This window comes from Herpailurus yagouaroundi, unplaced genomic scaffold (genome assembly GCF_014898765.1).
Source record: "Herpailurus yagouaroundi ecotype Mexico unplaced genomic scaffold, PumYag 140, whole genome shotgun sequence".
Taxonomy (NCBI): Eukaryota; Metazoa; Chordata; class Mammalia; order Carnivora; family Felidae; genus Herpailurus; species Herpailurus yagouaroundi.
In genome coordinates this window covers 50,685,842-50,709,793 of record NW_024412395.1, presented here as the reverse complement: position 1 = coordinate 50,709,793, position 23,952 = coordinate 50,685,842, and the positions used below count along the sequence as shown (strand labels likewise).

At 39.1% G+C, this 23,952-nt stretch overlaps 1 protein-coding gene across 3 annotated transcripts in view; it reads left to right on the top strand.

The window, feature by feature from the left end:
* The window catches only part of LRP2 (LDL receptor related protein 2), a 204,789-nt gene that overhangs the window by 31,793 nt on the left and 149,044 nt on the right, over positions 1-23,952 (top strand). For all 3 annotated transcript variants that reach the window (XM_040475304.1, XM_040475305.1, XM_040475303.1), the window contains exons 2-4: positions 5,144-5,251; positions 7,049-7,171; positions 16,598-16,714. In XM_040475304.1, coding sequence (XP_040331238.1) covers positions 5,144-5,251; positions 7,049-7,171; positions 16,598-16,714 — 348 coding nt within the window. The remainder of the gene's footprint in view (positions 1-5,143; positions 5,252-7,048; positions 7,172-16,597; positions 16,715-23,952) is intronic.

Sequence of the window (23,952 nt, the reverse complement as noted above, 5' to 3'; positions counted from 1 at the left end):
TTTTTTTTTTTTTTAACTACACTTACATGATGTGTATACATGATCACTCATTGAGTGGCTTTGTGAGTTCTGCCTCAAAGTCCTTGACTTCTTGAAATGTCTTGAAATGAATGTCTTCTTGAATCAGGTATCAGGGCTCTGAAACACTATTTTGGAAAAAACAGTCAACTTAGTGGTTTGTAAACTACATTTTTAAAAAGCCCAGAAGAATTCTGGCCACCTATTTGACAATCTGTTATGAAAACCAGAATGTTGCACAGAAAAAGAGTAGTAGGTTGGTTTGCTGGGCATGTCTGGTTTCAGTTCCATCAATCGAGTCCTTGACAATTCCACCAGTTGATGTTAGGCAGAGCAGGTCTTCCCCACAGTTTGTTACCCTTGCCTGTCATGGCTGCAGTGGTCAAGTTTTGGAAATAAGCAAGTGACTCTAAATCTTTGAAGGGAACTGGCTTTGTTGGTGGGGATAGGGTGTGAGAATTGTAGCGAACCATCACCCAACTTACAAACACTGAATGTATGTCAAGGGAATAAAAATAAAGTACAGAAAAAGTGAAGAAAGAATTATGGATGAATTAAGGAATTGCCTCTTACATTTGTTTGAGCACAGCGAAGGTAACACTATTAACATGTCATGTACTTTTACATGACGTATCTTTATTTATTTTTTAATTTTTTTAATGTTTATTTTGAGAGAGACAGAGAATGAGTGAGCATGGGTGGGGGAGGGGCAGAGAGAGAGGGAAACACAGAATTTGAAGCAGGCTGCAGACTCTGAGCTGTCAGCACAGACCCCGATGTGGGGCTCGAACTCACGCCATGAGATCATGACCTGAGCTGAAGTTAGATGCTAAATCAACTGAGCCACCCAGGTACCCCGTCATATCTTTAAAAAGAGTACATGCACCTCCACTTCCTCAGGTAGACCAAGAGTCTGGAAGAACCAGCACATGTTTAAGAGGATCTAACAGGAAAATAGGATTTGCTGTAGAAATTACCTTACTCTGTTCACTTTGGACAATGTTCCATTGACTACAACTTGCCTTTCTCTTTTGAGAAAAGAATTTATGAGAGGAAAAAAGAAACTTTTACAGGAAACGGTAGGAGAATCAAACCTTTCAATATGACTCAATTTTTTCCTTTTTCTTTTTTAAACTTCTGGACATTCTTCTTTCAAGTAATTTCAAATTTTTCCAGATCTCATTTTCCTTTCTTTGTATTTAAGATAGCAAACAAACTCTTAGAGTGTTACTGCTTGCCTTTATGGTTTTATATGTCTAATGGTTTTACATATATGATACCAAGACGCTGAATCTTATGAAGAGGAATTTTCATTACCTGATGGATACGTGTTGATTATTCCATGTGGGCCTAGCACTGTGCTAGAGGCTAGAAAGAGTACAGAAGTGGTGTTCTTAATTCAGTACTATTTCCTGCACTGGGAAAACAAGTGACTTCCTCCTCCCTCTAGGCATTATCTGTTTCTCTAACACATTCTTGGTCCAACACTTAGACCAGGAAGCTTGGGATATGGCTATTTATAAAGAAAGGATTATTCTTGTTTTTCTCCAGCTTGGGGCTTTATAAGGTTGGAAAACAAGTTTATTCTCATGTCTAATATAATTTTTCTTGAAGAGATTGAAACTGTTGCTTTTGATTGGCCAATTTCCCTAGGCCCAATAATTTTATATGCAATGTTTGTTGCCGGGTATACCACTCTTCTCCAACTGAATCATACCACATATGATGTGGTCGGGATTCCACACAAGCCCAGTTCACGAACTCAGTTAATGTTGACAGCAACTTTGGAAAAAAAGTCACATTTTTACATTCATTCTCGAGCTTGGTGGAATCATTTGTTTCTTTTCTTTTTTGCTTTTTCTCTTTTCTTTCTTTGGTGTAAGGGAACACAGAGCAGTGGTCAATGCGGCACAGATGCCTTTGGACCTGAACTATAACTGTCAGGTCCGAATTCTTGCATTGCACATGTTTGCTATTTGATCTCGGGCAAGTGACTGAACTGCTCTGTGCCTCAAGTTCTTTATTTGTGAAGTGTTCATAAAAATGACGTCTATCTCATAGGGTTTTTATGGAAATTAAATGACTTGAAGTTGGCAAAGTGCTTAGAGTGGTGCATGCCATTTAAGCACCATGCAAGTATTTTTCTTTTCATTTATTTTGATTCTTGGAAAAGGCCAGGGCTTGTGCTGGGGAAATAGTGTGTTTGCTTGGTCCCAGTGGTTTCTTGTCAATGGCTGCCTGGTTCCTAACAAAAGATTTTTATTTCAGTGTGGGTTACGATGTTTTCCTCGTTATTGCAAAATTACCTCTTGGTTAAAACTGGATTGACTGGATATGAATGTTTAGAGACCGTTTGTTGAAAACATTTTTTTTCCTTTTGCTCTATTTAGATTTTTTTTTCTTCATAAACTGTTTGGCTCCAGTGTATGAAATCCCTCTCCTCGCTTATTTGGACTTCAAATTATTAAACAATAAGGTGTAGATACCTGTGGCGGGTTGACTTATGTAAAACAAACCGAAATCTGAAAATAAAGTGCTTACAGATGAATTGAAATCGGGGGCACCTGCCATTGTTATCAGACCTGACCCAGACCTTTCCACTAGTAGTTTGCTTCTAAACAGCACATATTCTCTTTATAATAGAGTGAATGACAGGCTTCTGACACCAGTGGACCACTTTGTTTGATTGCTGGGAGGCCACCCAGCAATGATATAGTATGGGTTTGTTTTTCCTGGAAAGGTATTTCCAAACAATAGTCATTTGGGAGTTACAACAGGCATAGAAGGTAATACTGAAAAGGTGAACTTGATGGATGAATTATCATGGATCTGTTGATAAAGTGAGTAAATGGAGTTTGCTATATTTCTTTAGATAACTGAGTATCTGGGAGATCAATTATGAAAAAAACTCTAACTAGAAAGGATTAATTGCAAAATTCCTCCTACCAGTTTTGGTTTGCATGTGTTTTATGCACTTGGCTTTGAAGTGCTTTAAAAAGTGACTTTTGGGTATCTATTTCTTTTTATGATGTGTATAACTTCATATTTTAAGAAAAATGAAAAATAACCTTAAAATCTGACTTGTAATAAAAGTTGCTTAAGGATTATATATATTTTAAAACAGGCAATAAATTGTTTTTTGAGAATTTTCTTCTGTAAGCTCAGTTTCTAAGTTTATGCTTCTCATTTTTTCATAGCAATATGAAACTCTTTGTAAGTAGACTGACCTTTAGATTGTTACCATTTTTCAACCAGAAATTATTAGATACTAAGGGAGACAAATGTACTGAACCTACAAATGTATTATGTTGGATTCCTAACAATAGACCTAATTGATAAAAGTGATTTAATATATGTTGTGTTAATAGCTAAACCTCCAAAGCCCCTAATCTCCCATGGAAATATTGCTTTGTAGAACAAAATCCAATGAGAAGTTCTGGGATTCCAGAGTGAATTTGTACATTCCTTAGGGGCATTTTTGCAAGGGAGGTTGTTGTGTTTTAAAGGTAGTTGATAAGAGACCTGCACCACCAACCCCAGACCTGCACCACCAACCACCATCGTGCATTAGTCTATAGAAGGTATTTGGGTGTACGTATTCCTGTACCACTCGGTACCACCATTTAGCCAAGGGAAGTTTCTGACCATTTGCAGCATACATTATAAATCAGGATGTCACTACCAGACAATCAGATTTGAACATTCCATGAACAAAGTAGCCTATATCCCCTAGGAATAGATCACTTAACTATGTTTATGTCATGCTGTTGATATGGCAGCATTTACACAAGTCAGGATAGCACATTGTTTATTTCTCTTAGGAGTAGATAATTGATCTGTATATTTACCTGATTTTTGCTTAATTAACCAATAACTGAAATAGGTAATTTAGCATGATCACTGAAATACCTGGGGAGAATAATTGTATTCTTTTAACCTCCCAAATTACTCCTACCACATTGGGCTTGTGAAAGAAAGAATAATTTTGTATCTTCTCCAAGTTGGGCTGATGTTGGCTGCTTTCTTTAAAAAAATTTCCTACTTGGCACATGATACCTGGGGAAGTCACTGGTCACATATTTGGGGACTCAAAGGATTTCCAACTGCCTAATTAGTCCCCTGGGGAGACCTAGGATAATTGCTGGTTATATTGGTTGTATGAAATAAACTTGTTTAAGTTATATTCTCTTTCTGGTATCACTAGGGGATATCACTGCCACTTGGGAATGTAGTAACTTTGGGGGGCAAATTTGTGCCCTCTGGTGGGGTACAGAGACTTTTCTTTTGTTTGTTTTTTTGGCTTAAAACAAGCAGAGATGAGCTTACAGATCTGGCATCCTACAAATGCGTTCAACAAAAAAGCCAAAATATTGGTCTGAATCTAAGAATGTAGGACCATAAATTGCTATATATGATTTAGTAATAAAAAGGCACTTAAAAAAATAAAGGGCGAAGAACTGAAAAAAGGCAGTCAAGCAAATAAGAAGTTACTCATGATGTTATCATTCAGAGATAAGCACCAATAACATTCTGGTCTTTCTCTACACTCTGTTAAAGGTAAAATTATACATCCTTGTCTTTGTTATATGATATAAGTTTTTATCCAAATCATTTAGAAGTTCTACATAACTATTTTAATGAGTTCTTCATATGTTAATATAAAGATAAGAATTTTATCCTTTTTTTGAAATTATTGAATATCTAGGAAGCTTGCAATTTATTATAAGTAATGTTGTGATTAAAATCTGCATACATAAATCTTTGTCTAATTCTCTGATTAGTTCCTTAGGGGGGAAAATACCTAAAAATAGAAGAACTAAGAAAAATCACTTAAAAAGCAAGATATATGTTGTCAAATTGCTTTCCAGATTGGTTACGTCAAGGTATACTGTAGTGAGCTGTGCACAAAAATGGCCATCTTCCTGCAGACCCTGAAACAGATAATAAAATAACCATTATAAGAATGTTTTCTTCATTTTATAAATAATTTACATTCCTTTGATTACTAATTCATTGAAAAAACTTTTATTTTTATAAAACATTTGTATTTCTTTGAAATATCTATGTGGGTAAGTTTTTTTACTCTTTTTTTTTTTTTTTTTTTTTTTGCATGTGGCATTATAAGAATGTGACAGTGAGCATTTTCGCTGTGAAGATGGGCATTGTATCCCTGCAACCTGGAGGTGTGATGGGACCAGAGACTGCTTGGATGACACGGATGAAGTTGGCTGCCGTAAGTGAGGAGGGGCCGGGCCAAACTCTGTTCGAGTAATATAAGTGCTTCCTGGTGAATTCAGCTGTACCAAAGATACAGTTGTACCTTTAGTGATAGATTCACGACTGGGCTCAAGTCTTTTGAGATGTCTGTTGTTGAATAGAGAACTGATGGCATTAATGATTCTTTTAGTTCTTTGGAGGAAGGGCTTCAATTCACATCCATTTCTATCTTACCCTTATCCCATGACCTTGATATGGAAACAAATTTGTGAGTAGTTTCCTAAAGCCTATAATAAAGTATTTCAGATTATTCACTCTGGAAATTTTGTCCACCAACTGTGATTTGTAATTCAAGGAGGAGTCTTTTGTATATAGGACGTTGCGTAGCTTATGCAAATTACACAAAAAGATCACAGAAGAGGTTAGTGTGGTCCTAAATGTTTAAAAAAATGATAGTTAAAAACATGATATATTGTAACTCCAAAGTTTAATAACACAATCACTTTCACGTATATTCACATATATTTCTTCATTTAATTCTGTCAATATTCTGAGATAGGTTTCAAATTAGGAAACAGGCATAGTGAAGTTGAATCATTCATTAAAAGCCTCCTTCCTGCACAAATCCCAGCCCTTAACATCTTTTGCTTTCCCAGCTTGCCGTAGGTGATCAATCACACCACTGCAGTTTCATTCATTCTGATTTGTGAACAGACAAGGGTTATCATCCGAAAACCAAGAAATCAGGGAAAAATTAATTTTGTTTGCAATTGTTGGCCATCCTGTGGCACAACAGAACAAACTTTGGTGTATTGTTTGGATCGTGATGCATTTGACAATCAGAGGAGGGTGGGGAATAGGTCCTATTCAGTGCTTCTCAAACTTCCGTGCACAAATGGAGCATCGGGGAGCTTGTTGATGTGCTTTCACATCCATATGTTTGGAGTGGGACCTGAGATTCTGCATTTCTACCAGCTCCCATGTGATGCTCATGCTGCTAGTTTGTGAATCATATTTTGAGCAAGGGAGTAGTTCTATCTGCAGAGACATGATCATGTGCTGTTTGCCTCCTATGGGATTACTGAGTTCATTTTTAGATTAAACACCAGGAACAGAAAAGCAAGAACTGTGTATTCTGGGATAAAGGAATAAATACAGTTGTACCAACAACTCTTTAGAGATTGTTAATGTAATAGCAATGTTCCATAACAACGATAATAACAACAGTACCAACAACAATAGTGACAGCAGCTAACATTATACTTCACTTGCACATAAATTATTTAACTTATTTTTTTATAGCAAACTATGAGATATAGTCCCCATTTTATGGTGCACACATTGAGGCTCAGAGAACCTGCCAAAGATCTTAAGTCAAGAAAATTATAGAAATAATAATTATTCACTTCTGGGTCTTCTTTTCCAAATAGCATGTTTTTTCAGCTCATTATGATGCTTTACTATTAGTTATTACAAAGCATTTCAAATAGGTTAGCAATAACTCATGGTTAGTTTGTATTTAAGTTACATTCTTAATTTGATATTTTTTTGTCATGCCTTTGTGTTTTGGTTGTTTGTTTTATTCTTTGTATTTATTCTTTGCATCATCAGTTTGTTGTGATGCCTTTGCCGCAATTATTTGGCATTGAATGCTGATTAGAGTCCACAGGCTGTTTTATAGGATTGTTTACTATTTGCCATCAATGTGTTAAGCAGGAGTTGACACAGATTGTTTTGAAATAAGCATTGCTTGTTGGTGTAATAGGGTGGATGTTTCACACAATGAGTTGAGTCCTTTCCTGGTTTGTTTTAGCTCCCCCTTCTTGCAAGTCGAACCAATTCCTGTGTCAGGGTGAAGGTCTATGCATCCCTAACTTCTGGGAGTGTGACAATGATGAGGACTGTGAGGATGGCTCCGATGAACATCAGCATTGCCGTAAGTGATTGTAGAGGAATTTTGTTTTGGCCCTCTGGACACCTAAAATTTAAAAATAATAATGGGATGATTCTTTATAAATGCTGAATTGGAACTCAAATCACAGGGGGCACCTATGCCGGCAATCTCACCCAGGGTGAGAAGATATTGAAAGTGTGAACGTGCTGAAGAATTATAAATATACCCCAGCGATTTGGAAATAGGATAGGTTCTCAGTATTAAGAATGTCACACTCAGTAAAGAAACAGAACATTTATTGGCATCTGTGGGGGGTGGGCAGTCTTCATTTGTGTGGTTGGCGGTTGGATGGGTCCTTTGGGTCCTGCAGTGCACACTGCATAATAGCCTTCCACCCCTTCTGCCTCGGTGTTAAACTGCCTTCTTTTTGATTAAGTGGCAGTGTAGCGAGGTCTGTTGGAAGCATTGTTGCTTGTTGCTTCAGTGACTGCTGGTATAGCTTGCGTCGGATGAACTGCAGGAAGGAGGGAAATGGTAGCCCTGAGGAAGACCTTGGCAGCTGCTGCATTCCTGGACACTGAGGGAGTTCAGGACAGTAAACTGGAAGAAACGCTCCCATTCTAATTTCGTTGGGATCAAACTGTAAAAGTTTGAAGTGGGCTTGAAAATAATTTTGAGTGAGAGAGTAATCTTGGGTAAATATTAGATGGCAGCATATGAGAAATATGCCATGTGTAGCATTCCTTTGCTTTCTCTATTAAGGATATTTGTATAATTTCAAATTATTCCTGTATCAATGAGGATGTTTTTGGCTGCAAAGAATGATACACACGTCTCAGAAAAGTTAAGCAAAGGGGGGAATTTATTATCTCGCACTATAAGAAGCCTAAGTGTATTGTTTTTCCAGGGTTGATGAATTCCCAACTCAGTAAATTATCAGCCAATTTTCTCCCACTTTTCTGCACTCCCATCTTTAGCCTGTTGGCTTTTTGTGATTGTATGAAAGCTGTAGAAGTCCTGGAATTCACATCCTTATAATATCAGCTTCTAGAAGGGAGAACATAATACCCATTCCGTGTGTGTGTGTGTGTGTGTGTGTGTGTGTGTGTGTTTATAAGACAACCCCACCCAAAGCCCCCAAAGTGAAAAACCAAAGATCTTTTAGAAGTCCAGGTTAGACTGAGATGGAAATTGGAGAGGAGATATCTGACTGTAAGGAACTGCTTCAGGCTCTTGACCCCAATTGTCCTGTGGAAGAGTCTAGCTCTGATCACTGTGTGGCATTCACCTTTAAGCCTCCCCCACATTCTGTTTCATTAAATACACATCCCACAAATCATGGGCATCTATCATCACTTTGTTTTTGATTTTAAGATGTCAGCCAAGATCCTGTTGGCATTTTTACAGTCATTGTCCACAAAGATCAAAGAAGAAACAGATGTTTTTGATGGCTACTTCATGTGAGAACTTGTTTAGTCATTATATGACTAGTAATGGAGATTCCATGGCCTTTCATTGGTCCTGGATTCATTTATAAGAGCTTGGAATTTAGCCCAGTACTTTTGAGTCCAGCATTGACTGTGAACTCTTTTCAGTCGGGCCAAGGGTCTTTTGAGGAAGAGAATAGGAATTCTCAAAATACCCTTGAGTTTGACTTCAGTTTACTCCTAAAATGAAGACTGTATAATTAAACAGCCTGTTAGGGCTTGTAAGTGTTGGTCATGGGGACTTCCAGCAACAAAGAGATGGTGATATTTGGGACAAAGTGATGAAGAAGAAACCAGCAAACTGTGTAGGGCTGTGGAGGGTGGTGGTGGTGACAAGTGACGATCTTGAGGAAGGCATGGACAGGAGCTAATCAAGGTCAAATGGGAGCATGGGATGTCCAGATGAGGTCCAGTTATGTTTCAGGATGTGAACATGTTTCAGGAACAGCAAAAGGGGAAGAACAGATCTGAAAAAGGGAGATGGGGGATGATAGTTCAGAAGTAGTGAAGGGAGGAATTAAAAGTGCCAGGCATAGTAGGGCACAGGAAGAAATGCTTGTTTGTAGGAAATCTGTCTGGGCCAATACTGTTTTCTGGCCAATCCCTCAAAGGTCCTAGGGGAAAGAAGCGATGACTGCAGATAGTGAGTGCTCAGTGAGAACAGGATGGGGCTAGAGTGTGAATCTCTGGAGAGCAGTGAATATGCTTTATGCAGCTCGCATCCCTACTAGCAGATAGTAGGTTCTTGATAAGCGGGTACTGAATGAATTAATGAATGATGAGTTATTTCTCTTTTGACTAGATAGACCATTTTGGTTCCATTTTCTCTTGCTCCCCACACAAAGTAGGAAGAAAGCTGAGCTGTAGATTGTGATACAATGTAATGGATGACCCCTTGCCAATAATAATATTTACAGAGTGTATGCAAGCTCCTAAGGACAACCACTTGGGAAAAGAGACTGGAGAAAATGTTATAGCAGCAATTTATTTATTTAATTTTCAAAAATGTTTATTTTTTGAGAGAGAGTATGAGTGGGGGGGAGGGGCAGAGAGAGAGAGAGAGAGGGAGAGAGAGAGAGAGAGAGAGAGAGGGAGAGAGAGAGAATCCCAAGCAGGATCTTAGCTGTTAGTGCAGAGCCCCATGTGGGTCTCAATCCCATGCACCAAACTGTGAGATCATGACCTGAGCTGAAATCAAGACAGTTAACTAACTGAGCCACCCAGGTGTTCCCATAGCAGTAATTTATAAGCAATGTTACATGCTATTTTAAATGAGTGTGGATTTCACAATATAATTCTTGCATTTTTAATGTCATAAAATTCTTTATTGGACATCCTTAGCTGCAGACAGGATATGCCACCACTATATTCACTAAGGTCACCAGGGAACTCCTCAATGTCGGATGGACTTCCCTATTGCACAACTTTGGCGATCACGCCCTCCTTCTGGACACTACTATCTTGGCTGCCATGACGCCTCATTGTCCTGGTTCTTTTCTAAACTGCTTTGATCATTCTATTTTGTACTCCTTTTCTACCCAGCCCGTAAGTATGGCTGTTGCTTAGAGCCCTGCACTTACTCAATGCTTTTCCAGGATAATTTCAACCAACCTTATGATTTCGATGAATCTGGATGGCCTGGTGACACCCAAATTTATGCTTATGACCCAGATTTCTTGCCTGCACATCAGTCTTGCATGTTCAACTGCCTGTTGGAGATCCCCAGGATGCCTCAAATTCAAGGTGTCCCAAGTGGGATTAATAATCTTCTCCCATGAACTGTTTTTTGTTTTTTGTTGATCTACGGGAATTACCTTTAAAAAATTTTTTTTTAATGTCTCTTTGTTTTTGAGAGAGAGAGAGAGAGCATGAGCAGGGGAGGGGCAGAGAGAGAGGGAGACACAGAACCTGAAGCAGCCTCTAGGCTCTGAGCTGTCAGAACAGAACCCGACATGGGGCTTGAACCCATGAGCTGTGAGATCATGACCTGAGCTGAAGTTGTGTGCCACTGACTGAGCCATCCAGGCACTGCTATCTTCTTTTTTTTTAATTTATTTTTTTAATTTACATCCAAGTTAGTATATAGTGCAACAATGATTTCAGGAGTAGATTCCTTAATGCCCCTTACCCATTTAGCCCATCCCCCCTCCCACAAGCACTTCAGTAAGCCTCTGTTCTCCATATTTGAGTCTCTTATGTTTTGTCCCTCTCCCTGTTTTTATGTTATTTTTGCTTCCCTTCCTTTGTGTTCTTCTGTTCTGTGTCTTAAAGTCCTCACATGAGTGAAGTCATGATATCTGTCTTTCTCTGACTGACTAATTTTGCTTAGCATAATACCCCCTAGTTCCATCCACATAGTTGCAAATGGCAAGGTTTCATTCTTTTTGATTGCTGAGTAATACTCCATTGTATATATATATATATATACCACATCTTTTTTTTTTTTAATTTTTTTTCAAAGTTTTTATTTTTATTTTTGGGACAGAGAGAGACAGAGCATGAACAGGGGAGGGGCAGAGAGAGAGGGAGACACAGAATCGGAAACAGGCTCCACATCTTCTTTATCCATTCATCCATCGATGGACATTTGGGCTCTTTCCATACTTTGGCTATTGTTGATAGTGCTGCTATAAACATTGGGGTGCATGTGTCCTTTGGAAACAGCATACATGTATCCCTTGGATAAATACCTAGTAGGGCAATTGCTGGGTCATATGGTAGTTCTATTTTTAAATTTTGAGGAACTTCCATACCGTTTTCCAGAGTGGCTGCACCAGTTTGCATTCCCACCAGCAGTGCAAAACAGATCCTCTTTCTCTACATCCTCACCAACATGTTTGCTGAATTGTTAATGTTAGCCATTCTGACAGATGTGAGGTGGTAGCTCATTGAGGAACCCCTATCTTTTTATAGAAATAAAATTAACTCACTATAAGGTACTAGCAGAAAATACAACATCAGTCTTAACTACTAGAAATAGGCAGAGTGAGTCTTTTTCCTCGTTAATGTAGCATTTTATGAAACATATTTCATTTTTTTCTAAATTTTTAATGTTTATTTTTGAGAGAGAGACAGAGAGACAGAGAGAGAGAGAGACAGAGAGTGCGAGTGGGGGAGGTGTAGAGAGAGAGGGAGACACAGAATCTGAAGCAGGCTCCAGGCTCTGAGCTGTCAGCACAGAGCCCGATGTGGGGCTCAAACTCATAGTGGTGAGATTGTGACCTGAGCTGAAGGTGGGGCTCAAACTCACAGTGGTGAGATTGTGACCTGAGCTGAAGTAGGACTCTTAACCGACTGAGCCACCTAGGCGCCCCTATGAAACATATTTCTTTTTTTTTTAAATTTTTTTAACGTTTTATTTATTTTTGAGACAGAGAGAGACAGAGCATGAACAGGGGAGGGTCAGAGAGAGGGAGACACAGAATCGGAAACAGGCTCCAGGCTCTGAGCCGTCAGCCCAGAGCCCGACGCGGGGCTCGAACTCACGGACTGCGAGATCGTGACCTGAGCCGAAGTCGGGCCGCTTAACCGACTGAGCCACCCAGGCACCCCTGAAACATATTTCATAATGAAAGCGTTAGAGGAAAAATAAAGATGGCTGTTAGTGACATTAAAAATGTAATCAATTAGCATGGAAAGGATAGTACAATCCCTTAGGCACCCAAGCTGGAAATTTGGAATTATTCTTGATTCTTCTGCCCACACTTAGTCAGCCAGCTCTGGCCTAATACCTCTGAAGTTCATCTCTTTCCCATTTATAGCATCATTTCCAGCATCTATCTGGGTGACTGCAGCAGCCTCTGGATTGGCCTCCCTGCCTCTAGTCCTATGCCTCCTCAGGTTCTCCCTGACACTGATACTACAAAGATTTAACTAAAACCCTTGGGTATCTCTCTATCCACCCCAAGAAGAAAGCTCCAGCTCCTTAACATGGTTTCATGGTTTACACTGGCTTCTAAGACACTACCAGCACTTATTTTTCCATGTCTATCACTTGCTATTCATGCCCGGAAATTTCCATGTGGGGTCACAGCAGTGCTTCTAGTTCCCTTGGGCATATGGTGCTGTGTCCCTCTTTCACAACTGTGCATGCTGCCTGAATGCTTGTTGCTAGACAGTCCTTTCCTTATGACCTAGCTAACCTCACTGCTTCTCCTTTAAGACCCAGGTAAGGTGTTACCTCCTAAAGGAAGCTGTCCCTGTTCACACTCTCATCTCAGAGTGAATTAGGCACACCTCCCTGATCCTTCTATAATTCCTTGTATGCCTATAATTCACTTTCATCATTGTTTTTAATTTTTTTAAAAAAGTGTTTATTTATCTTGAGAGAGAGAGCTAGAGCAAGCACACGAATGGGGGAGAGGCATAGAGAGAGGGAGAGAGAGAGAATCTCAAACAGGCTCTGAGTTGTCAACACAGATCCTGACGCAGGGCTTGAGCTCACAAAGTGTGAGATCATGACCTGAGCTGAAACCAAGAGCTGGACACTTAACCAACACAGCTATCCAGGCACCCCTCTAATAAATTCTTAAAGTGTCCCCTAGAAAGCCATGAGCTCCTTGAGAGTAGGGAGTGTCCCTCATTCATCATTATATTCCCATTATTGGTGTACTTTGTGGTATATAATAGGCCCCCAGTAGAGGTTTATGTAATGAATAAGTAAATTCTAGCATCAGACTGGTTCATGGAACCGTATGATTTTAATTTGTCGTTTTTCTGTGTTTGAACGAGCATTTATTTATTTATTTAAATATGAAATTTATTGCCAAATTGGTTTCCATACAACACTCAGTGCTCATCCCAAAAGGTGCCCTCCTCAATACCCATCACCCACTTTCCCATCCCTCCTACCCCCCATCAACCCTCAGTTTGTTCTCAGTTTTTAAGAGTCTCCTATGGTTTGGCTCTCTCCCTCTGTAACTTTTTTTTTTCCTTCCCCTCCCCCATGGTCTTCTGTCAAGTTTCTCAAGATCCACATAAGAGTGGAAACATATGGTATCTGTCTTTCTCTGTATGACTTATTTCACTTAGCATAACACTCTCCAGTTCCATCCACGTTGCTACAAAAGGCCATATTTCATTGTTTTTCATTGCCAAGTAGTATTCCATTGTGTATATAAACCACAATTTCTTTATCCATTCATCAATTGATGGACATTTAGGCTCTTTCCATAATTTGGCTATTGTTGAGAGTGCTGCTATAAACATTGGGGTACAAGTACTCCTATGCATCAGCACTCCCGTATCCCTTGGGTAAATTCCTAGCAGTGCTGTTGCTGGGTCATAGGGTAGTTCTATTTTTAATTTTTTGAGGAACCTCCACACTTTTCCAGAGCGGCTGCACCAGTTTGCATTCCCACCAACAATGCAAGAGGGTTCCCGTTTCTCCACATCCTCGCCAGCATCTATAGTCTCCTGATTTGTTCATTTTGGCCACTCTGACTGATGTGAGGTGATATCTGAGTGTGGTTTTGATTTGTATTTCCCTGATGAGGAGTGATGTTGAGCATCTTTTCATGTGCCTGTTGGCCATCTGGATGTCTTCTTTAGAGAAGTGTCTATTCATGTCTTCTGCCCATTTCTTCACTGGATTATTTGTTTTTTGGGTGTGGAGTTTGGTGAGTTCTTTATAGATTTTGGATACTAGCCCTTTGTTTGACATGTCATTTGCAAATATCTTTTTCCCATTCCACCACGGTTGTCTTTTAGTTTTGTTGGTTGTTTCCTTTGCAGTGCAGAGCTTTTGAATGAGCTTTTTTTTTTAATTTTTTTAAATTTTTTAAAAAATTTTTAAATGTTTTTTATTTATTTTTGAGACAGAGAGAGACAGAGCATAAACAGGGGAGGGGCAGAGAGAGAGGGAGACACAGAATCGGAAGCAGGCTCCAGGCTCTGAGCCATCAGCCCAGAGCCTGATGCGGGGCTCGAACTCACGGACCGTGAGATCGTGACCTGAGCCGAAGTCGGCCGCTTAACCGACTGAGCCACCCAGGCGCCCCTTGAATGAGCTTTTAATACCCCCCTCATAAACCCCTTTGGAAGGTTAAGCACAAAATATACAATTGCTTTGGGCGTCAGTTTAAGAAGAAAGCCAAGATACTTAAAATAATATTGGCACTTGATTTAGTTTTTCTACATATTTTGTTAGTACTGCTACTCATGACTTGCCGTTTTGTGAATTAAAAAAAGTTCTTGGGGCGCCTGGATGGCGCAGTCGGTTGAGCGTCCGACTTCAGCCAGGTCACGATCTCGTGGTCCGGGAGTTCGAGCCCCGCGTCGGGCTCTGGGCTGATGGCTCGGAGCCTGGAGCCTGTTTCCGATTCTGTGTCTCCCTCTCTCTCTGCCCCTCCCCCGTTCATGCTCTGTCTCTCTCTGTCCCAAAGATGAATAAACGTTGAAAAAAAAATTAAAACAAGTTCTTTAGGGGTGCTTAAGTGTCTCAGTCAGTTGAGCCTCCAACTCTTGATTTCGGCTCAGGTCATGATCTCATGGTTTGGGAGTTTGAGCCCCGCACCGACAGTGTGGAGCCTGCGTGGGATACTCCCTCTACCTCTCTTTCTGCTTCTCCTTCTCTCTCTCTCTCTCTCTCAAAATAAATAAATAAACTTAAAAAATAAATTAAAAAAAGTTCTTTAATTTTATGTGGAAATTGTCAATACATACTTAAGCAAATTATATGGGAATTTAATGAGGAAATATTAATCTTTTTAGACTTATTCAGATAAAATTGTGTCTGCTTTGGCTGAATTCAGACGTTTAAGTGACTTCTAGAAAAGTTGATCTATTCTAACTTTATTAATACAAGGTACCAGGAGAAAATATGAAATCATACTGTTGAAGTGTCAGAAATAGGCTGCCTGGAAAAATCTTGTTTGCTATTCAAGAATTACATAACACATACATAATGAAAGAATTTTCTTAGAAAGAACAGGTTGACAAGATATAGTCAATTAAACACGGAATGTCTTATCATATAATAACCTGTATATGTTTGAATCTCAAGTGTCAGCTCTAAAACTGTGATTGATTATCCACGTGTCTTTTTGAAAGGTTTTTTTTTGAAAGTTTAGATGATGGCACACCCCTTAACAGATACGTAATTTTATCAGAAAAGCAAATTTTGCCAAACCTAAGCATCTTTACCATATGGAAGTATAGGAAACTATAAAAATGCAGGGGAAACCTTTTTTCTTCAATTTGAGGACTAAAATTTTTTTCAGTGGGTCACATTTCCCCCAAATGCTTCTCTTTTTATGTGGACAGTTGAAAAATCCCATGATAATTCCTGCCTCAGGCTTCCCAAATAGCATTCACATGGTGCTTGCAGCATCAACTCCTTTGATTTTTATCTGTTTTATCCAGAGGCAAATTTGATAAGCTACTGATGTCCTGATTTTACCTACCCTAACCAACATAGGCTAAAAACAAGCTAGTTTAAATTGTTTATATATACAATTGACACATGTTCGATGTAGAAAGGTGATATAATGGGGAAAAACTCACCCATAGAAAAAAAATCACCTACAATTTTATTACTCAGATATAACCACTGTTATAACCCTTTGGCATATTTCCTTCTTGTTTAAAAAAATATTATGATGACAGGTACCTCAACCGATACTCCGCTACTACTTATATCTGCAAAATTTTTGTTTTACCATTTTGGTTGTCAATGTATATTGTATTCTCAACACATGTTGATCCTATAATTGTCTACACTCACATGCTTGAGTGTTGATGTGATTCTGTGAGCATTTAGATATAGTATCGTGATACTAATACCTTTGCTTTTGCATTGTAGACAGCTCACACTGTCTACATTGGGGTAGGTGGGTACCCTGCTTTCTAAGCCTATAAACTTTATGTTCGGTATACTCTCTTGCCTTTGCTTTTAAATTTTCCTCACTCATCTTTGGTAAATGGCAACGGATTGGTCTGTATTTGGCAGTAATTATAAAGTAGTATCTTTTCCCCTCCACAGCTGGGAGAACATGCTCAAGCCATCAGATTACATGCTCCAATGGTGAATGTATCCCAAAAGAATACAGGTGCGACCATGTCAGAGACTGCTCAGATGGAACCGATGAGAAAGATTGCCGTGAGTCCCTTTCAGTCTTTGCACTGTGTTTGCTTTCACCTTTGTCCCTTTGGCATTTTAATCAATTTGTTAGATTTGTTGATGGACAGAAATGCCTACAATATGCCTCTTGTTATTGAAATTTCTTGGCAGATTCTTTTGTGGATTAGAGGTGATATTCTGATAGGAGACTATTTTTAGCAAGACATTCTAAGTGTGTCCTGCCTTAGCATGTCAAGTTTTTGTATTTTTGGAAGAGACTTTTAACATTAACATAGAATCCTGAAAAGTTATTGAATACATTGAATACAAAATCCAGTTTGGTCAATGTTGGGTTTTATTGAATTATGATGTTAAACCAAATGTCTCATTAGTTTTCTGCTCTTATGGACTCAGTATTTTCCGGGTTACCTTTGGAAAAGTGTTACATTCTGAAAATGGCTTTCTCCAATGATGACATATTAGTTTGTAACTGATCACAGGATAAGGCATAGAAATCACACTATTCTATGTGTAATGTTTGGACATTACCATAACCAAAATAAGAGAGTGTATAATCATAGTGCATCATGTACTTCTTACAAATCAGTAATCTGCCTCTCCTGAGGTTTATGTGGAAGTGTTAGAATATGAGAATATTGGAATTATTCTACTATGTAAGTTCTGTGGTCTGTCTAACTCTATCTTTAGTCTCAGACATATTCAGTTTTGTTTAAAAGTTCTTATAAGTCTATTATTTATGCGTTTATCATCTATGGTATCATTTATGAATCAGAATGCCCTTGAGGTTTTAGACATTTTTTCCTGAATTTCTTTTGATAGGCTGCGTCTCGTAAATTTACTGTGAGCTAAGTACAGTTAGTTTCTTTCTTTTGCTCTTAAATTTATATTTCGGAGTTTAGGGAATTGTTTTAATATTTCAGTATTCCAATACTCAGTGGATAGATTTTGAGTGCCTTGATCGTAAACTTAGTTATGTCTCCAACGGAGATTTAAGTTTTAGTCTATTCTCATGGGACACCTCTATTGTTTGATCATTTTGATTTAATTTTAATTTTCTGGACTGTTCCTAAACTTCTTTCTTTGGTCCAATTGGTATAGTTTATGCTTCATGAGGAGAGAACCATCTTCTGGTTCTTTTTTTTGGTACATTCCCCTATATGGTGCAGTGCCTTGGGAGGGAGCTAACATAAACTGGTTATGAGCAAATCATTCCTATTTCACTGTACTGTTCAAACTGTACTTTTCATGGAAGAAATATTGTGAAAGGGAAAGATCTGGCTCCAAATAGGTCCAGATTCATGTTGCATCCATACCATCATCACATGGTGCATTTTAATGTTTATTTATTATTATTTTTATTTTGAGAGAGAGAGAGAGCATGAATGGCAGAGGGGAAGAGAGAGAGAGGGAGAGAGATAGAATCCCAAGCAGTCACGCTGGCTTGACTTGAACTCTTGGACCGCGAGATCATGACCTGAGCCGAAATCAAGAGTTGGATGCTTTCTTTCCTTGGGTCTTATTTTTCTTTGAGAAAAATACTGTGATTTGTTTTTGTATCTCCATTTCCTAGCAGGATTGCTGGTACAGTTGTGTTGTGGTATAATTTCCAACTTAAATGTTCTCTCGGAAAGAGATTATGTTGTCTCTAATTTGGATCTCTTTTCATTTTGGAAATTTTACAGAATTACCGGCAATTTTAAAGATAGTGTATGTCTGGATGTCACCAAATAACAAGTCCATGAGTCAAGTACTCTCAGTACTTTGTAAAGCAAACAATAGGTCCTTCATTGTGGCAAGTGAAGAAAATGTTTTTGACTAAATAATCGTGATGAATCATATATTTTATAGTATTTTGTAAACTGTAAGTGTTATATAAATGTTGGTTGTTATTCTTAATTCGGTTCCTCAATGAGGACAATCGAGCAGGTGTTATTATTCTCTCACAAATAAAGAAACTAAAATTGCAAAGAGTAGACTGGCTTGTTCAAGGTTGAAAATATGTGGCAGAGCTAGGGCTAAATCCATCTTCTGGTTCCAAGTCTGGTGATTGCTCTTCATGAAAGACTTTATTTACAGAAGGAGAAAGTTCTACCTTGTGCAAGTTTAAGAGAGAACCAGAGGCTGTGCCACCAGCCAACAGTCTGTGTCTTTATCCCTAATTTACAAGTGGATAAAAATGAGTGCTTTATTGGAAATGCAATGGAACTGAAGGAAATGCTACTCTAGGGAAAATAAAAGGCAACTGAAACAGACTGTTTGGATTTATTCCATGTGAACACCCTGCAGCCAAGTCTAAAGTCATCAGTACAACTGCCTCACAACTTTGCCAATAGACCTTCCGGAAAAAAGCTGGCTGGGTACAAGTATGCAGGCTGCTGTTATAGAAAGGGGTTATGGAAAGGAAGTGAGTGAGCTTTATAAAATATCTGAGCAGGAATTTTTAATCAAGTTTTTGTTTATTTTTTTAAGTGCAAGTAATAGGTGCAACAAGGATTTCTTAAGAGAGCCAGATTTATATGATAGTTAATTGCTCCTGGAATCATACAAGTCATGAATCCTTCAGGGTTCATGGCTCTAAGATGAATCTGACACATGCAAAAGGGGTTTGTAATGAAGCATTCTTTCCTATTTCTCTTTGCCTTATTTATTTATTACTACGTGTTATTTATGGAGAAGTATAAAAAAAATCTAACAAATCAGGAAGTTACAAAAAGAATCTTCATGCTTCTTTGTGCTTTGATCTCCTGGCCACAGCCAGATTTGTACAAGAAAGAGAATAATGGCCTGGATCAAAGTCTTTAGAAAGTGCTAATATAGGGAGACAAATTGGCCTCATTTTGTTTTCCCTTTGTTTGGAACCCTTGCAGGAAGTAGGGAAGAGAGCTGCCATTTGCTGGGCTCCAATCACTATTTTATGCAATTTTTACCTTAATGACACAAGGTAGATGTGATGACCTGACCATCTCCTCAGGCTTTTAACCTAGGTCTAAACTGTATGCCCATGCAGATTTTAAATATAATCAAAAGCAGAATGAATTGATAATGAACTCCTTTGTACTCATCACCCAGTTATATCAATTACCAACTCATAGCTAATTTTGTCTTACCTATATCTCTTTATTCTTATTTTGAAGCAGTTTTCACATATCGTATAATCTTATCTTTATTTCATCTATCTATCTATCTATCTATCTATCTATCTATCTATCTATCTATCTATTTACTTGAGGTGGGGGGAGGGTACAGAGAGAGAGGGAGACACAGAATCCGAAATAGGCTCTGAGCTGTCAGCACAGAGCCCAATATGGGACTAGAACTCATGGACTGAGAGATCATGACCTGAGCTGAATTCAGACGCTTAACCAACTGAGCCACTCAGATGCTCATATTTTCTTTTTGAGAGAGAGAGAGAGAGAGAGAGAGAGAGAGAGAGTGCAAGTGAGTGAGTGGCAGAGAGAGAGAGAATCCCAGGAGGGGCAGAGAGAGAGAGAGAAGCGGGTTCATCGGAAGTGGGGATCCTGTTTTTCCCGAAGTGGGGCTTCAACTCACCCACTGTTGGACTTGAACCCATGAACAGCGAGATCATGACCTGAGCTGAAGTCAGATGCTTAATGATTGAGCCACCCAGGCGCCCATAATCTTATCTTTAAATAGTTTAATATTTAACTCTAAAATATAAGGACTGAAACAGAGCATAACAATATCACAACCCACAGCTATGAGTTAACAACCATTAAAAAAATCAGTTCTTAAAATTCCCCAATTGGTTTTTTATTATTTTTTGTGGTGTCATTTAAAGCAAAGTCCAAATAAAATCTATGCATTGGAATTAGTTGCTGTCTTTTGATTTGTAGGTTTACCTTCCATTTCTGTTGTTTACCTCTTGCAATATATTTGTTGAAAAAACCAAATTACTTGTCCCGAGTTTCCCACAGTCTGGATCTTGCTCATTGCATCCCCAGAGCATGTCCTTTAACGTGCTCTTCTGTCCTGTAGTTTTTGGCAGCTATATTTACAGCAAGGTTCCTCAACCTTTGTACAAATGACATCAAGGGCCAGGTAGATCCTTTTTGCACGGAACATTATACATTGTAGAATGTCTAACAGTATCCCTGACCTCTGCCTACTAGAAGCCAGCAGTACCTCCCATTTGTCACAGCCAAAAATGTCTCCAGACAATGCTAAATGTCCTGTGGGAGCAAAATCTCCCTCCACTAGTCTAGTTGGGAATAACATTAGTCTAGAGGCTTGAACAGATACAAAGACTTCTGCACGCGCGCGCGTGTGTGTGTGTGTGTGTGTGAGTGTGTGAGTGTGTCTGTGTGTGTGTGTCTGTGTGTGTGTAGGGGCACAATACTTTGAAAATACAGGTGCATATTTCCACTAGGAGGCATATAATGTCTAACTATCAGCCATTGATTGTTGCTAACATCCATTTAGTCATAGTTACTTCACTTCAGATATGTAACAGCTGTTTATTAGTTGTTTTAAATTGGAACATTACAGTATGATGAAGGATTAAACAAGGCTTGCCCAGAAATCATTTTCATGAGACATGACACTTTATTCTATTGTTTCTGCAGTCATGGTACATGGGAATCATTACCTGTGGACAAATGCAGGATCAGCCTATGAGTGTGACTTTCATTTTTCTATTTCTCAGAAGATTGTCTACACGAAGGGGTCTAAATACGTTATGCCCCTAGAAATCAATTAAATATAGTAATGATGTTGGAAAAGCTCCAAGGAAGGATCTAATTCTTTTCCCCAAAGATTTGAAAGGATCAGGAAGCTCGACCCTGTAGTTCATAGTCCTGACTGTCGGATCAGACCCCTAGGTTATAGTCTTTACCCTTTCAAGCTTTCTAAGATCAAAACACTGTGCTCCAACGTAGAGCACCTTGTGTCTATTCCAGACATTCCTTGTACAGAACAAAGAAAAGTGTATAAGAGTTCTCTCAGGGAGGCAGGGAGAGGGGAGGGAAGAGAATGGGCCTGATGATGAGGAAGGCAAACATAGATTCCACTAAAAAGATTATCCTTGAGACAAATTTGTGTTGTATGAAAGCTTTTCATATTGTTTGGTCTTTTTGTCTGCTGTGTTCCAATATGCATAAGGTATTTTTTGATTATTCTATTATGTGAGAACGATTTCTGGTTATGTCTACTATAAAAAGCTGTGAAACAGGTAAAAGTTCATTTTCTCCAAGTTATTTTATTCTTCAGTCTGGCTATCTATAAAATGGCACCTACTATTAAATAGCTGTCAATTAATTTTTCCCCCCAAGGAACAGGAGATTCAAAACTGCAGTCCATTTTACTTCTAATGGGATTAGCATCAAGGAAAAACCACTCATGCAGAGTCTAAGATAAACATCAGAACAATGCAGCAATTATGGGTCATTCAGTTAATATATTACAGTGACTTTAAGTTGCTCAAAACTAGTACAGTTTTTCCCAGTTAAGAGAACAGATTATTTTGTTTTTATCGAGTGCCATATTAGTGTGATGTTGGTGTGAGTAAAACTATTGCTAATTATCACTGGTTTGCAGTACTTCTCTTTTGATACTTAGGAATGCCAAAGAAAGGGTAAAATCCCTATTACAATGAAGGCTTTCTTGCTGGTAATCAGCAGTATTTGGTCTGCCTGCAACTGGGGCCACTTTGTCCGTGAAGTTTTATTTCTATTGACTTTCTGTTCTTTAGAATTCAAACATTTTCCTTTATATATCTAATTGCTGAAACTCCAAATGGGAAACAGGAATAAAGAGGATGATTCAAGTCATTCTGTAGATTATGATGGCTCGTAAAGAACATGCTTTTCTTCAAACTCAGTTCCACGGTTAAGCTGCCCCTTCAGCCTTGCTCTTACTGTTCTCTTTCTGCTCCTCCAGGTGAGAAAGCAGAAGCAGAGAGACTGACACCCTTACCTATCACATCACAGACATACCTGTTTTGGTGTTCTTACAGTCGAGATAGAATTCAGAGCCCCGAAACCTTGGGGAAATAAAAATTTCTTATTTAAATCTCCATCAGGGGCACCTGGGTGGCTCAATCAGTTAAGTGTCAGACTCTTGTTTTCGGCTCAAGTCATGATCTCGGGGTTCATGGGGTCCACCCCACGCTGTCAGCACAGAGCCTGCTTGGGATTCTCTTTCTCTCCCTCTCTCTGCCTCTCTCCTGCTTGCACGCATGCTCTCTCTCAAAATAAACTTAAAAGAAAATAAATCATCATACAAGCACATTATAAATATTTATTAAAAGCTCCCAAGGGCTGCCTGGGTGGCTCAGTCAGTTAAGCAGCCGACTTCAGCTCAGGTCATGATCTTGCGGTCCGTGAGTTCGAGCCCACGTCGGGCTCTGTGCTGACAGCTCAGAGCCTGGAGCCTGTTTCAGATTCTGTGTCTCCCTCTCTCTGGTCCTCCCCCATTCATGCTCTGTCTCTCTCTGTCTCAAAAATAAAAAAAAAAATAAAAAAAAAGTTAAAAAATAAATAAATAAAAGCTCCCGAGACCCCTCTCAGCTGTTGTCCAATTTCTTTGCTCCCTTTTATAACAAAGATACATAGAGTGCCTCCATTTCCTCTCCTCTTTCTTTCTTGAACTCCCTGAAAACAGCAGTTTCCACCAATCTCCTGAAAGCATTCTTGTCAATGCCACCAGTGACCTTGTTTTACTAAGCCTAATGGCTCCTGTTCAACTGTCACCTTATCAGAGAGCTGCTCCTCACTATCACTCATTTATTTTTGAGAGAGAGAGAGAGAGAGAGAAAGAGAGAGGGAGACAGAGTATGAGTGGGGGAGGGGCTGAGAGAGAAGGAGACACAGAATCTGAAGCAGGTTCCAGCCTCTGAACTGCGGGGCTCAAACTCATGGGTTGAGAGATCATGACCTGAGCCACAAGTTGGACGCTTAACTGAGCCACGCAGGTGCCCTGATTGAATAAAATATTTTTTTAAAACATTGTGGGAATTTATTTTTTTTTAAGTTTATTTATTTGTTTTGAGAGAGAGAGAGAGAAAGAGAGAGAGAGAGGGTGTGTGAGCAGGGGAGGGACAGAGAGAGGGGGAGAGAGAGAGAATCTCAAGCAGTCTCCTCACTGTCAGTGAGGACCCTGAAGCGGGGCTTGATCTCCCAGTTTATGAGATCATGACCTGAGCCGAAATCAAGAGTTGGACACTTAACCAACTGAACCACCCAGGTGCCTCCCAACATTGTGGGAATTTCTACCTCACTTGTAATTTTGTTTATCTCTTT